The sequence below is a fragment of the Dermacentor andersoni genome, chromosome 2 (genome assembly GCF_023375885.2).
Source record: "Dermacentor andersoni chromosome 2, qqDerAnde1_hic_scaffold, whole genome shotgun sequence".
NCBI lineage: Eukaryota > Metazoa > Arthropoda > Arachnida > Ixodida > Ixodidae > Dermacentor > Dermacentor andersoni.
Genome location: NC_092815.1, coordinates 136271090 through 136288209, shown reverse-complemented (window position 1 = coordinate 136288209; position 17120 = coordinate 136271090). Strand labels below are relative to the sequence as shown.

The 17120-nt window shown below is 40.8% G+C and overlaps 1 protein-coding gene across 2 annotated transcripts in view; it reads left to right on the top strand.

Annotated features, from left to right (window-relative positions):
- RhoGEF3 (Rho guanine nucleotide exchange factor 3) overlaps window positions 1–5091 on the top strand; it is a 435033-nt gene extending 429942 nt beyond the window's left edge. For both annotated transcript variants that reach the window (XM_050186860.3, XM_055076216.2), the window contains one exon: window positions 1004–5091. In XM_050186860.3, coding sequence (XP_050042817.1) covers window positions 1004–1209 — 206 coding nt within the window. In that variant the 3' untranslated portion in view covers window positions 1210–5091. The remainder of the gene's footprint in view (window positions 1–1003) is intronic.
- The last annotated feature ends 12029 nt before the right edge of the window (window positions 5092–17120 follow it).

The window sequence follows — 17120 nt, the reverse complement described above, 5'->3', positions numbered from 1 at the left end:
CTGCTTGTTCCAAGAAGGAAGTATGGCTTGCCCATTGTGTACCACTGATCCTCCCGTGAAGCTTCTGTGTGGAGGGTGTTAAAGGGCCCATTGCAATGAAATTTCGCTTTGGCTAAATTTGTTATAAATGAGTAGGCCAATCTTGGTAAAGCCACCACAGAGCCGGCCTTTAAACAACACTTAAGCAGATGATGCGTGCACCTGGTGGTGTCGCTATGACGGTAAGTCCCAGCATGTTGTGTCTGGGATTTTTCGGCACGCCACGGGTGCCGGGCGCTCGATCTGGCTCACGTCACCAAGCTTGGTGATCTACAAAGACCAATCGGAGCATGAGGTAGTGCAACCGTCTTGACCGTGAGAGGACTCGCCGCAGCAACTTGCGGTGGCCGCTGTATCTACACAGTGCAGCAGCGTGACCTCCATGATTGCTCGGGTGTGCCGTTGCGATGTTGGAGGTCATGTGTCACTTCTGGTGAGCGGTAATGACAGTATTTCTTTTCAGTTTCAGTATCAAAAGCGGCTGTTCTTGCAAGCTTTTCATGACGCTTCCACTCATACTTTAAATGTCAAATATTCCACAAAAGCTCATCTATATGTACATTATTTTAAACTAGGCTTCTTAAGCTGTCCAAAATTTTATTGCAGTTGACATTTGAGCGATGGAAAATAAAGTAACCCTCTTCTGGTTCTTTATTCTAAATTTCTGGCATGAGCCATAGCTTTCTCTATGTTGCACAGAGTTTCGCAAGACGGAGCATAGACTGCACTATGCCACGCAACACTGCACCACTCACCGTACAACTTTAGAACACATGCCATACACTGAAAGACACACACATCACACCACACCAGAGCACGCACTACACATCGTTAAACAGAGGCCACGAGAAATATGTGCATCACTCTGACCTCATGTCGATCATTCTTGCAGTACCTGCCCTTTTGTTCCATGTACCTTTTTTTCATGTGTTCTTGCACCCACTTTTCGTGTCCTGTTTTGCAGCAAAACTTCCCAAGGGACCACGGTCCCAGCATCCCGATGTTGCAGTCGTGGAGATCCTTCTTGACCCACCTGGCCCAAAGCCCCGAACTGGAAGCTTGCCGTCAACTCTGCATACCAGCCATCACACAGTTTCAGCCAACGGCTTGCCAAAAAAGAAGGGCTCAGGCTGGTTTCATTTTGGAAGTGGCAAGAAAGTGAAAAAGTAGGGTGTGTGTGTGAATGTTGATAAGAACACTCATAACTTTTTGAATACAAATCGAATACTAATAATGAGGAAAGTAAATGAGTTTAAGATTGGGGCGGGGGGGGGATTTAGGTATTGAGTATTTGTAATTGTCCTCGAGAAGTGGAGAAAGAGTGAAAACTGAAGTTCGGCTGAACGAAATTGCATTTGTCAACTTTTTCAATGTTGTTTGACTGACAAAGGTTTGTCAGTGATGCCACACTAAACTAAACATTGTGCGACTTGTGTCAATAGTAACCATTCACTGCAATCTTAACTACACAAATTTACAATTGTTAACTGCACTGACGAAGTTTATATCCGCGACCTAGCTGTTTATATGTTTATCGTATTTTATTTATTATTTTATTTATAATGGACTGTAGGCTCTAGGCTCAAGTTATGCTTGAAGTAAGTGGAAATTGTGGATTCAATGCATGTGACAATGCTGGTGATACATGACACACAAATTTACATGTCAGGGTCTTTCACAACAACATGCAGCAGCACTGCAGTCATGCATGTCTTAATTGCACTGATGTCTCAGAAGTGTGTCGTGGTTAATAATTAATAAATCTAGGCGTGCGAAAGTTCATTCACTGATGCAATTTGTAATTTATAAATCTGTAATTTGTTCTTTTAGGTTTTCGTTCGCAGACAGGGACAAACTAGTAGTCCATTGTGCACTAATTATTCAATGATAGCATCATCTGCTACCTTGTTTCTCTTGTTACGGGCTGTAAAGTGCAATAAAGCAGCTAGAATTGTTGTGTAATAGCCTGTTTCTAGGTGTGTTAACAATACTGAATGCTTACACTTCGGATTAGCATTATGGGATATTTTCATTTCACTTATATGTACATATATGTGCAGATGTTAATTGATCACTGCACTGTGTACACATTGAAGGGTGTTGACTACAGAAATTTCACATATATGGAAGAATGCACAAAAACTTGGAAAGGCATTGTAAATTGTAAGACAAGAAAAGCGAATTAAGAACTTTGAAACTTATGTGAGGATACCGTGTAAACACGAAAAAAAGAAAAGCACTTTCTCTTCTGTTCTGTGCTAGAAAATAATTGAAGCATTTTCTATCTATACCAGTGTAATTTGTCTCTTTAAATTGGTTACTCTGATTGGTGGCAACTACAATGTTGTCAAACCATTGGCAACACGTCCACATTAATGTATTCAATGAACTAACTCTTGCACATGTTTATCAAGTCAATCTCTGTTAGAAACAAAGACAGGATATCCTGCAATGAATAATGTCACTCTAGTTTACTGATAATATAGAAGGCACTCGATGCTCAATGAATATGGGCCGATGTGCCCAGAATAAACGAATCCATAAAAAAATATTTCGTGTCTCCACATACTCAGGGCTTTGAGAAACACGTTGGACTTTTGAGTTATCATTGCTTTGAATAGTAAACGAGTGGGTGGTTTACTGCCAGCGATGTTGTGGCGCATGTTGAAACTTTGGAACGCAGCTTTGAGCACCTTGTGATTCGTTATTGATGGTGCTATTGCTAGAAACTGTTTCCATGGCGCCGATCATTTATTCCTCGCAATCAGAGGCAGCTTACCATCAGCACTGTTTCCCTTCATTGCAAAGCGAAACAAAGGCAGTCCAAGTACAGGTGGAAAAAGTGGGCATAAATGCAAATGTCAAACCAAACAGTGTTTGATGTTTGCATACCAACACTTGATGTGACTGCGTGTAACATTGTCACACTGACTAGCCTAGTTCATATTGTTGACCAAGTTGTGGTGTTTAGTATGTGTGCTTGTGGAATACCGACTCATGTCTGATATTCGATTTGTATTCAAAACCTCGGGAGTATTTACTGCTCACCCTTGCCAAAAGTGACACCCACTTCTCCTGTCATGCCATCAACTGTCAGGTGCACCATTACACCCAGTGCGCGGTGCATTGGACACCACTGCAGCTTCTTATTTATATTGCTTTTCATTTTTATTTTGCAGGAAGGTAGGAGTGACTTGTAACTATATTGTAATTTGCTTTCGTACATGCACACTGTTGAGGTGTGGTGTAAGTCTGCGGCATATTTATTGTACGATCAAACTATGCAGATCTGTTTGCCAGCGATGACAGTGTCTCCATTAAGAGGAAACAGCACTTGTTGAAGTGCCCGAACCTTGCAGCCGTGAGACTCGAACATTTTTCATTTTTGGTACTGCCGCTGACGAAGGATCTAGTGTTTACACTAACTTTTGCGATAATCATTTTCAACAGTTTAATCCTGCCAATCCAGGGACTGTGAGGGGACCGAAAGACATGTAACTTGGCAATGGCCAGTCTGCCTTGCAGATTGCTGTCGCCTTGTTGCTCTGTGGCCAATCGAAGTGGACTTCCAAAATTATGGGGTCTGCATGATTGGAGTAACAGCGATATAAGATGTCTGCTCACACAGGAGGACTTGTATTAGTCAAGGTGCTGTCCCCTGGTAGTGTTGTGCGCGGCTTTGCTCGACCAGCTGTTGCTGTAAATCTTTTACTGCCTGTCTGTCGTGCCCCCTGCACTGTTCAATCGCAGGTATATGACCTTGTATACTTTGCCACGATTGTCGCTTGGGAGGCAATAACCCCGTCACAGCGTTGGCATCTGTAGCAACAAGAACGTTGTCTTTCCTCGTGCACACGCTCGAGATGTTGCGTGTGCTCTTCAGTTGACATTGCTGCCCACTCGCTTCCCTACTGTTTGGTGTGACAATATCCCACTGTGCCGAACTTAAGAAAATCAAGGCCTGTCATGTGGCAGCACTCACCGGTTCGTCCTTCTGGCGTTTCGTCGCTTGCATCGCACAGACTCGCTGTGTGAGCGCTCTATGCATTGGTTTGCCTGTGGTAAAGAAGTGACAGATTTTTAGCTCTCTGGAATAAACTCTCTGTGTGTATTCACGGGCACTCGTGCTAATACTGTCAGTTTGTTACATGTGCTTCAGTCATTCTACCCATTTTCGCTGGCTACTCTCACATGGTGGCCCCCTTCTTGTTGTTTAAAGAGTTTTATGTATATAACTGCTTGCGTGGCAAATCCTGAATGTTCTTGTATAACGGCCTAGTCTAGATGAAACAGCCAAGGCAGTGCATCTTGTTTATTGCATAATAACTGTGAACACACACACACTCAGGCTACTTTATTTGTTTGCGTACTGATCACAAATGTATAAAGAAAAGAAGAAGAAAGAGAGGCATTGTTGTTGCTGGCGTAGTGAAAGTCTGAGACATTTTTATGTACAGGTTACAACTCACTCACGGGTTTCCACAGTCTGTAACATTGTTGCATCCAGGTGTTGTCTATAGGTGGTTGTAAAGAGTTTTTCCTGCATATATGTAAATGTCATGTTACCTTACTGAGACAATGACTTTCATTGCATCGGCGTGCTGCTGTGTGAGATGAAGCGCACCTCCCATCTGTTTTCTTTTTTTTTTGGAAGCGTTGCCAATCTAGACCAATCTCGTGGATTGTTAACAGCGGGTCGGAACTTGTTCAGATGTGTTCTCACCTTCTCTGAATGGCACAATCTCTCGTGTGTATAACGTCTTCCAATGACGGGCACCTGGGGCAGCCCCAGAACAGCTAGTCTACGGCAGGAGGGGGGGAACGGGACATTGGGCACCTGAGTCATGGCACAGCACAGATGTCCCCAAGCCTAAAGCCCCTATTGTGTCAGACTCTGTGTGTGTGTGTGTGCGTGCATGTGTATAATTTGGGCCTTTTGTAAAATATGTGCCTGTATATTTTAAATGTGTACATACTTTTATATGTTTCCACCATCTCTAGCATGTTGCAGAGTGTTTATGCATGGAATAAATATATGTTTACATTTATGCACCCTGTTCATTTCATTTGTGCCCTTGAATTTTTTCGTTCACATTGCAACCTGACTAGCCATGTGTATAATTGCAGCAGAAACTTTGTTCAAGCACGGATTAGATGAGTAATCACATAAAAGAGTTACTTGCTGGATAAGTTATATTGGGGTAACTGAGGTGGAACCAGCTGACCGTGCATAAACACAAGTCCCATGCACATAAGTTTACTGGTTACCTCATTTACTGAACAATCACTGCTTAGTAGAACAATATGTATGAGCAATTTTTGCTGCAGCATACTGCAGATTCATTAACACTGTTCTTCAAAGCAACTCTGGCAAGATTCACCTGCCTAGGCAGACTATAGTGCATAGCTTGAAAGGCTCAATTTTCCTTCCTAAAGCAGCTCTCCTCAAATCAGTAGCTCATATTGCAGATGAATCATTAATTTTCATAAAAAGGAGCGACAGAGACATCTGAAGAGCGAATAGTGCCAACTTCTTGGAAAAGGTGCATTGTTCATATTCATACACAATACGCGTACAGAAGCACCGAAAGCAAGAAACAAGATTATGAGGAACCAGATTTGCAGCTGACTGTTTTCCATTAATTTCTTGAAGCTGGTTGCAATTTCTCAACATACCCATTGCACACCCCTGATCTGGAACATAAGTGAGAGAATGTTCATATAGTATGTTTAATCTTAATTTTATGGTGCCAACACCTTAGCATATTTCCAACTCTCTTATTAAAAACAATGCTCTACAGAAGGGAGATTTCAGTGACCATGCATGAACACCCGATAAAAATGTTGTGGCTTTGTTTATTCAGATGCAGAAATTCTAAAATTCACCTCTCCAACACTAACTGCTTTAGAAGCCCCCATACAATGTGATACACTGCACTTTGCAAGTTGTAACACACTTGATGAGAAAAGATAGGTATACTAATGAACTTTCTTGCAGTTCAGAGGCTGAATTTATTGAAGTGTGCCAAAGCTGAAGATGAAGTTGGAGAACACCCAAGATGAGAACAGCTAAGATGAACTGAAATGGTCTTTATTGCCCAGCCAGTGTTATTGCTGCCAAAAATTGGTTGCACCTGCATACTCCATAAATTACATTCGTGCACTAGTTGCTAGACCCTTTGAATATGCATATCTGTGATGTACTTCAGATTCCCAAGATCCCTCATTGTATTAATTTCCAATTTGCTGACATTTTTTCTAGTAACACAAAATTATTTCTGCATCATATTTTAGATGGTTTACTAAGCCATCTGCAATCTCCTGACAAGCATCATCATTGTGACAGATTCTTCACAGTGTGAAGAAAAGTCTCGTGTTGGTATTTTTTGCCCAATGTTAGACTGGAATTTTTCCCTGTGGCAGCTGGATTTTATATGCATTTTCTTGGCTGAATTCATGGCATTGACGTTTGCACTACACAAATTCACCAATTACATCAGCTGTGATAATCGCTGACTCTTTATCTAAATTTGTGTTCATCACTAACTGCTTCTAGTGGTTCTCACTTTAAGAGGGCGTTTCATTCATTGGTACCTAGATACTACAGAAGCTTCCGTATAGTTTGGATACCTGGTCGCAAAGGGTTATATTTAAATCGAAACGAAATGAAATTGGCAGATTCCTTAGCCAAGAGGAATAGATAGCCTGATTGTTCCATATTGTCCTTTGTCTGCTTTTGCCACGGCTGCTCAGTCTCGTAGGCGTGTCATCGTTCAAGCAGTGTCAGACTTCGCACTGACTAACTCCACAAATTACCGACGTCTTTTATATACCTGGCACAAAGAATTTTGCCCGACACGTAAAACATAAGTGTCCATTGTGAAGCTATGCGGTCGCATACTGACACTAAGTTTCTATCAACACAGGTGTAGGCCAATTCCCTCACCACTGTGCTCATTCTGTGGTGAGCTGAAGACAATAGATCACTTTTTTTTGTCCTGTAGACGTTTCACTATGATAAGAGAAAGAGTATTGTAAACTCCGCTATGCAGCGTCGATATAAATTTGTCCATGTCTGTGATCCCATCTTTTGGAGCCTCTATTCTTGGTTTCAGTGACAGAAATGTTTGCTCTGCAGTTTGAAATTTTCTTAGCAAATCCAATCGATTGTGCTTCTAAATTGATTCCCAATTTTTAAATTCTGCATTTGGTTCCACCTGCACACTGCACTTGTTATCTATAATTGGCAATTTCCATTTTTTTTATTTCCCCTCTTAACTGTTACTCTTAACCACCTTACTCACGACCAATGCCACTCTGTAGGTGCGCACCAGAATTATTCAGGACAACAACAGATGACGGGTCGAGATGGAAGAGGAGGATAAGAAAGTTAGGAATGACAACATTACCCTTGTTTCATCTATTTAACATGTGTCGGCTTATTACATATTTTAGTGCAGTCGACAAGTGAATGAAAACGTGGGTGACTTTTTTTTTTTTTCTTGTGGAGAGATGCAGTGACCGAGTGGTATTACTAGATGCAATTACTAGGCTTCATGTGACCGACTCAAAGCTCGGAATATGATGCCTTACAGTCATCAACATTGTTCAAACAAAGAAACATTCAACACCAAAGCCTCACTATGTTCCATCTTACTGATTTCTTCAAGTTTACTCCATGTACAAATTGAAGTGAATGGATAGGCCCTGCGAGCTCTTGTCGACAGTGGAGCTTCAATATCAATTCTAAATAGAAGCTGAGCAAATGCAGAAGACATAATCACAGGCAGATCAGTCCTTGTACGAGGTTATGTTAGTCGTAAAAAGGAGCACTGCAAATGCGTAAGCTTGAGACTAAAATACCAGTCGCAGTACACGAAAGTTCTTGCTTTGGTGATAAAAGACATCGAATATGACCTTTTTCTCTTTCGCCCAGATATGAAGTCGTTGAGGCTAAACATTAATTGAGGCAACACTGTCTTTAAGTTAAGCCCTGATGAAGATAGTTGAAAACATTTGACTGGTGTAAACCGAATTCACAAGATGAAGAAAGGAGACAGTACTCAGAAAATCTACCTAAAATTGTTTCGTTTGGGAGGCTGTCCTCCTGGTACCATCAAGTTCGAAGACCTGTTTAAACTACAAGGCACTACTATAGTCTGAAAAAAGCCATACAACCTATCGAGAGAAAAGAAGACATGGCTAAAGAAGGAACTACAAAAGATTTTAGACTTAGGTATCATCCATCTATCTGTATCACTGTTTGCATCAGCAGTCACCATCACTCCCAAAGAAGACGGTAGCCTCAAACAGTGCACTGACTAGAGTGATTAAGAGTCTGGTGCAGCCGATCTGGTCCCAATGCCTCGAGTAGGCAGCATCATTGAAAAAACAAGTGGATGTATAGAACAACAGAAAACTGAGCTAGTTGGTAAAGATGCATTATGCAAAAAGGTGAGGCGTGCAGACAGGACACGAGAGAAGTGGACAACACGAACGCTGTTCGTGTTGTGTTATGCTGTGTGTTATGTGTTGTGAACGCTGTGTGTTATGTTGTATCTGAGCCAAATTTCATGTATGGTTTAAATTGTGTTAATGCGAGAGCATTAAGGGCCCTGTGTCACAGAAAGTCTGGCGTCGGCCTGCGGCAGTGACCGCCTTGTGAGTGACAAATTATTCCTAACCACGCATGCCCAGCCACACAGGCCCTCCGTGTAGCACAGAGGCGTTACTGAACTAAATGAATTTCTCAAAGTAAAATGAGTCAGAAAAATTTTAATGTACGACTTGCACACAAACTACAGACATAATAATAGCGTCAAATTGTAATTTGAACATACAAGAAAGCATAATTCTGTTACGCGGAAACGCGAACCCAAACCCCTTTTCCAGCGTTTCTACCATTCATAGAGCGACGTGCCCGGTTCCTTGCAACACCATCTAGATGGCGCTCGCCTCTGTGCATCTGCGGCCCACGCAAGAGGCCATGTTTCTACCGTAAAGCCCGCCTTCGTGCATAGGGCGTGCCACCAGCGTTTCCTGGTAAACGTTGCGGTTACGTAAGCTGCAGTTGACGGAAAGCATGAGAAGCAGTCGGGGATCTTTGAATGCCATTGGATTCTACTTTTATAGGTGAAGCTTAAGCGTCCTGCAAATTTTGTATATTCTGTTTAAACTATTGAAAAATACTGAGACAATATTTGTACATGTTATCATTTTTATTACGGCTAGGGGTTTCGAGACAGAAGTCCACACTTGGTGCTCTATAGGGTGCGTTATAAACATGTCGCAGAAATTTTTTTGTAGCCTGTGAATTCGTTCTAAGCTGGAGTGGGTAGCCATACCCCACACTAAATGACAGTAATTAAGGTGAGGATACAGCAGAAAGTTATACAATAATAATTTTATGAGCTTTGAAAGAATAGATCTAAGACAACCTACTATGAAATAGAACAGCAAGTTACACAATAATAATTTTATATGCTTTGGAAGAATATAACTAACATGACCTACTATACCAGTAACATTATAAGGTTTTGTTAGAAAATAGTGCTGTTTTTCCTGTGACATACTCGCAAAGCTCACAACGCCTAAGGGTTTGAAATTAACTACAATCTTCATCTCTTGCGAATTTAATACAGTACTCCAATGTAGAATAGCTCGTTTGTTTTTTGTTGAAATATAACTGCTTTAGTTTTATTTTCGTTTGTTCACATATATTTAGCATCAGCCCATTCTTGAAATGCTTTGTGTGATTGCATTCTTCTACCAGCTGTGCTAGGTCTTGTCCTGAAAAGAAGATGCTTGCATTGTAGGCATAAGTAATCATTTTAGTCACAGGGCTTTTACAATATCATTAAGGTATAGAGTGAATAGTAGCTGTCCTAATATGCTATAATATGCTCCCTTAGCTCATTACAACCGCTTGTACACAGCTAGGGTAGGATGTACACCACTCTTTGTTACAAATGGAAAACCAATGTATCTTCTCACTGATGTGTCCCTGGGACCTGACAAAATGGCAGAGCTTACAGGAACAAAGAGGACAGAAAACAGTCAAGCAAATTAGTACAACTAAATAATTAAATGTCAATAAGAAGCAAATTATAACAATATCAATGCTGCAGGTAGGGAACTTTGTTCTCATGAGAAAGGGAATATCAAACACTGGCTCGGCATGTAGATGACCATATTGTGTGATGGAAAACGCAAGTCGGCCGGCTTCATCTTAAAAACTGTCTGGTATATTGGTGCGAATGGAACTGAAGAATTGGCCTCCATAGCAAACGTGTTTAAGTACCATCCCAGGCCCAGGAACGAGGGATTAAAACAAAGTTATTGGCAGTGAAGCGTGCCAAAGCAGAAGACAAGTTGGAGAACACTAGAAAGCAGGGGGCGAGATGGAAGAGGAGAATAAAAATTTTAGTAATGGCGACGTGGTGCATGTTTCATCTATTTAATATGTGCAAGCACATTAGATGCATAATGATTCATTTCACTTGCCATTCTTCTTTCAGTTAAGTGGCGTATCATGGCGATAACGGAAGCACAGCAGCATCTGAGTCATTGAAAGAAGGTTAAAAGAGTGAAATATTAAATGGATAATTACAAAATACGAGCCCAGGCCTGATGCCAGTTTTTCATATCAAGTTCAGAAATTCCACGCTGCAGCAGCAAATGGTATGAAGATAGAATGTTCCCACTGCAAGAACGAATGCATGCCATTCTAATTTTTGTGTGAGAATAATCTAGTCGTAAGGAAGCACCCCTCTTTATCATTCATAAACTACGACTGACATTTGGCAACCGCAAATGTCGCATACCTTTAGTAATGGTTTCAGCTTGATACTGCTTTCTTCTGAGAGTCATTTATTAACCTTCAAGAAAAGTTCTCAAGGGGGCCCATAATGGCATGTGAGAAGCCTACAAGTATGAAATCATGCAACGCTCTAAAGCATTGCAATACATTTTTCCAAATAGCAGCCTTTTGAATGGATGACACAGCAATGTTGAGGCTTTTGCAATTGTAATAGTACAGCGTGTTGGTATAATGTTCCCTGCATTCCTGTGAAGTCCACAGACAAAATAACCATACCTGGTCCTGTGCACTTTCATAAGGTGCTTATATGTGCTGGGGACAGTTAGCCTTTTTTCCTTGTAGAGTGGCACAGACTTTTTCCCTTGTACAGTGGTACAGCTTAGAACTGCACAAAAAGTGCAGTTCTAAGTGCTGTGGTAAATATTCAGTGAAGTCTTAAATTATTAGGTAAGTACAGTAGGAATGGAGGACAGTTTTCAACATGCTTTTCATGCTGGTGGATGTCAGAAATTTGTCATAAGATTCAATTAGCTACTAAATTAACTAATATTTCCAAATTATGTTGTTACCTTACGAAGACAAATTTGCAGTTTCAGAAGTGAAGTCAGTCAGCTGTTTTCTAGCTGAAGAAAAATGTAAAGGAGCCAGCGAGTAAGACATGTCCACTTGGTGTATCTTCCAAGACCAGCATTAGGTTCAGGATATCCATCTGCAAACTTGCTGTGAAATTTATTGCAGTTTTACCAAACGTTGTTGCACAAAAACGTTGTAGTGCACTACTACATGCCACAATGGTCCCATCACGAAAGACAACAACAACACGCCCATCACGCTGACGGTGCGCGAGCAGTGGAATTGGCGGAATCGGGCTTCCGCCTGATTGAGCGAGCTCAGCTGAAAATATAATTTGTGGACTCGAGCCCCAGCATGTGTCTGGTTTTTCTTCACCCACAATGTGTATTTATTACTTTTTACAAAACAGCAGAAGCTGTACAGGCATAAGAGTTGCTCATACTGCAGGAAAAAACTAACATGTGGTTTTTGTTAGTTTTGGCTGGCCAAATGCAGTGTGTCTTTGTCAGTTATGTGGCGCTATCCGCCAGGCACAGACACCAGCACAGCACTGATCGCGGGCCAGCTGGGATACACGGCTTTAGCTAAATGATGTGAACAATGTCGTTGTGTAAGTGAGCATATGTTGCCGCAGATTTGACTGAGGCAACCCAATAGGTCATGTCAATGACTTATAGTAAAATGTAATAGGAACTGTTGAAGCATGATAGTATATAGATTTGCTGATAAACTAACCCCTTCAAGACTGGGAACATCAGAACATAAGGGAACCAGAAGACTAATGGGTATCTATGTGACGATGATTGCCTATGCTTCCTTGAAGCACGCTCTGCAACAGTATTCTCCTAGAAAGCCTTCCTCATGCACTGGTCAACGGGTGCTAAGAGGAAGCTTTAGCTTAGGAGCTCCTATCTAAGCACACAGAGATGAAGAAATCACTTGGCCCGGTGCCCACTGCACTAAGTTTAGTGAGGTTTGTTGCTAGTGGCTGCAGGATGCAGATTTCTTATTTAGGCTGCCAATCTTTATACAAAAATTGCTGAAAATTGCAATAAACTCAGTAACAAGTGTGTAACTCCAACACCACAATTTTTAGACGTATTGATGTATAATACACTGCTCTCAAGTCTACCATGAATTTGCAAGTAGGACTTTTGCAATACTTCTGCAAACACTATAACAATTACACAAAAGCTGTAAATTTGTATAGGAAATTTGTCCACTTTAGAAGCTGTTTACAGAACAGCAATATCTGTTTTTGGTGCAAATTTATGGACTTGTAAACTTCACGCTTCAATTTTTTTAAACCTTAGCAATTTTTGTAAAAAGTATGATGTCTTAAATAAATATTCTATATCCTACATTAGCTAGAATTTGACCTTTTCTTTGAAGTGCAACAAATTTATTTCAAGTTGGTTCAGCAGCTGCATCATGTGCTTCTGCTTTTTACATGTATTTAATTTAATAGAGAAGTTAGAGTTGGTCCCAAGCTAAAATTAAGCGTCCTCTTAAAGGGGCCCTGCAAAACTTTTCTGACTAATAATAGAATGGCCTCACTATTAAAGGACGTCATATCACGAATCTCATGTTGCAAGAGGTTTCTAAGTCCTTCGAGTACAAGTGGAGTTATTGCACCAATGCGCCCTTTCTCTCTCTTTTCATCTCCACTAGCACACGGACAGGAGAGAAGCCACTGGGGGCAAAGCCCAACTCAAAAGTTGAGTGTCTTGTATAAAGTGAGATAAAGCTTTAAACCTAGATTTAAAGTGAGATGGCTTGTAGCGGCACCTCGCGGTCGGGTATCACTATGCAGCACATGCCCTCTGAGATTAGGCGGTGCGAGTGGACCGAGGTCAGACACTGCAACCCGCCCGATTGGAAGCCATGCACAGCAGACGCACAAACACGCAGCTGCCGTATGTAGACTGGCTGTGCAATGATGAAATAATTTTTCTATTTTTTTTAGATTGCAGGCATATATATGTTTCATTTATTTAACTCAAAATTAACAATTATAGTGTTACTGAGAATGTTCTCGCAATCACGAAATCAGCCAGTAGCTGTTGGTGAACTCAGCTGCTTGCGATGACGCTGCATGAAGACATTGTGGAAGTGAGAGCAAGCAATATTTTGCTGTTTTTGACATAAGATTGTAAATTCCTTGCTGGATGCAGTGCAATAATATTTGCATCACATGTGCACAGAAGCCTCTTCTGCAGATCATAAGCATTTTCTTACTATGTTCAAAAAGTGTTTCTGGGCCCTTTTAAACAAGAGATATCGATGAAGGCTGCAGTGATATCTCTTGCCCATTGTTTAATGTCAAATAAGTCTCCATCTTCATGTGAAACTCTAGCTTGTTTGGATCCCTTGTGCTCTGTGTGACAAATCTATGTGGAACACCATTGTATGAAATGTCTTATGGCATATTTTATGGATGAATACCTCAAGACTGATGGTAGTCTGGCTCCAGTTACAAAGTGCGTTAACATAATTAATAAAGATGTAACAATTTAATACAATGATATGAGTTCATCACTGTTTATGACATAATGCACGGTGTTTGTTGGCATAAATAATGTGTCTCCAGACAAGAGTGCAAAGTTGACCTAGTTGGTTGAGCAACATTATGAGAAAAATGGCACAGCAGTGGGACCAATGAAAGACTCAGTACCTGTGTTGTTTTGTCTTTCATTGGTCCTGTTGCTGAACTATTTTTCTTTATATGTGTCACCAGAAGCTTGTTTTTTCCACTTAAATTCTATGCTGAAGCAGCTGGTAAGCTTCAAGTAGGTTTCATCAAAAAACAATTACAAGCCCTTAATGCTTGTACTTGTAGGAATGCAATTCCTACAAGTTTTGTAAGTGTATAGTTGGTGCCAAGGCAGCATGGAATGTGTCATGGTCATCTTGCATATTTGCCATGGGTACCATGCTATAAACCACAAGATGCCTTTGATGTTCATGCTTGTTGGCATCAGCTACTGTCGAACATACCAACTCGGGGCAGCAGAGCAATAACATTAATACATACAGGGGTCACCTTCATTCATGAACTATGCCTTTTGTTCTCCTTAATGCATCAGGACTTATGCACTGTTGTATTAACACATTTTCGTTTTCCTGTGTTTGTAGCGAATAAATTTTTACCATAGCAATTGACATACTGGCATGGGCACATACCTGAATACTGGAAGATGTATCCAAGAACTGCAGTGCTTGTGGTGGCATCTTGTGGCAGTCTGGCATAGGGTGCTAGCGCACCAGTATGAATATTTTTGTGTTGCACAACTCTTTTTGAAAGAACAAGATAAAAAATATTTGAGTGGTAATTGTATCACTGCTGACACATCTACGTTAACGAATATTAAATGCAATGCAGTTGGCCATGGCAATGATCAAGAGTTGTGCGTATTTTGGTTGAACACATTGTCGTAAGATATCAGGACCAGTACTGATACTTATGTTTTCTGGTATATTCGCCTATGGAAGCAGCAGCTTTCTTTTCTCAAGAACAATGTGTTCTTTTTCCTTTTGGCAGAGATGTTTACTTAGCAGCCAGATTTACTTGTTGTAACCAATAATGTGGCATGGAAGCATTCTGGTAAGTGGTTTATTTTGCCAAAGAGCACATACCAAAGTCGACAGTGCATCAAATGCTTATTGCTATATTCTATATATTGTTAAAACTGGCATCGTTGTAAATTGGTTTGTCTATATGATGGCATTTAAATTGGACATGCACTGAAAACATCATTAAAAATGCTAACTGTATGCTAGGTTACTTATGCTGCAAATTCTATGCCACTCCCTTTAATGAAAACTACTAGTTTACAAAACCTTAATGTGACCAAAGATTAAGTAAGCTGCTTCTGTATGAGATCCAGTGCATGAAAAACTAATCGCTGCCCTGGAACTTATGCAGAATAACTTGGCTTGTTTTATGCTCTGCAACTATGATCGCACTGCAAGCATAACATCCATGAACGCCAGCCTTTCCCTCCCGTCTTTAGCAACTTATTGAAACTTTTGGCAGCTGAATTTATTTCATAACATATACCGCCATACTTTCCTTCACAACAAATTTATTCTACCAGCACAGTACATTTAGCATCCCGCTGATCATCGTTATAAGGTAGGCATCACAGTCTGTAAAACAAAAACATTTCCTGGTTATTTTTTACCATGCACAGCAATTCATATGCAATGTCATCTGCAAACCGAACGTTTGCAGATGACATTGTCCTGTTTAGCAACACGGGGGATGAGTTACAACAAATGATTGAGGACCTTAACAGAGAGAGTGTAATAGTGTGGTTGAAGATTAATATGCAGAAAACAACGATAATGATCAACAGCCTGGCAAGGGAACAAGAGCTCAGGATCGCCAGTTAGCCTCTAGCCTCTACCTAGGTCAATTACTCACAGGGGACCGTGATCATGAGAAGGAAATTCTCAGAAGAATAAAAATGGGTTGGAGCACATATGCCAGACATTTTCAGAGATCTTGACTGGAAGCTTACCATCATCATTAAAAAAAAGGTGCACAATCAGTGCATTCTACTGGTGCTAACATATGGGGCAGAAACTTGGAGACTCACAAAGAAGCTCAAGAACAAGTTAAGGACCATGCAAAGAGCTATGGAACGAAGAATGTTAGGCTTAACGTTAAGAGACAGGAAAAGAGCAGTGTGGATCGGAGAGCAAACAGGGATAGCCGATATTCTAATTGACATTAAAAGAAAGAAATGAAGCTGGGCAGGTCATGTGATGCATAGGTTAGATAACTGGTGGACCATTAGGGTGACAGAATGGGTGCCAATTAAGAGAAGGAAAGTGCAGTCGAGGACAGCAGAAGGCTAGGTGGGGTGATGAAATTAAGAAATTCGCAGGCGCTAGTTGCAATTGGTTGGCGCAGGGCAGGGGTAATTGGAGATCGCAGGGAGGGGCCTTTGTTCTGCAGTGGACATAAAATAAGCTGCTGATGATGACGATGACAGCAATTGAATAGAACTGCCTTCATGTTGACATAGCATCTATTAGTGATAATCAATGTTCTCTCAATGCACTAGCCAGCATTGTACACAAAAGCGTTACTTTAATTTTTTCATTGTTATTATTACTCACTGCATTTTGTTCTGTCTCCTATTTGTATTTTTCACCCATTCCCCTCAAAATCCTTTGGGCCTCGAAGGTAAAAAAAGAAGTGCATTTCATGGGGTTCTACGTGCATCTGAACAGTAATTGACTTTAGCTGCGAACTTATATATCTGTGGCAACAAGTGACATTCTCACCTACGTGCATGCTTATAAGCATATGCACACATGACTATGTGAACATGTAGCCATGTATGTGTGTTAATTCTTTTTAGTACTGATATTTAACAGTACCAAATATCCCAAACTTCTCGAAGACACTTACAACTTCAGTCAGACACTCTTTTCAGAACACAAGGTATGTGCAGTGGCCTGTACAAGCAGCTGTTTCACACTTGTACAGAGGTCAGAAAAAATATTCAATATATTTATGCGATTCAAGAAAGGTAAATGCTGATTATGTGTAAGGACAATATACTAGACCAAATGCTGAATGGCGTGCCAAAGTGAAATCTGCAATATATATGGATGGATGGAAACAACTTTATTGTAAATTCGGCAATGTTTAACGACCCAGGCTCAGGTCTCCCAT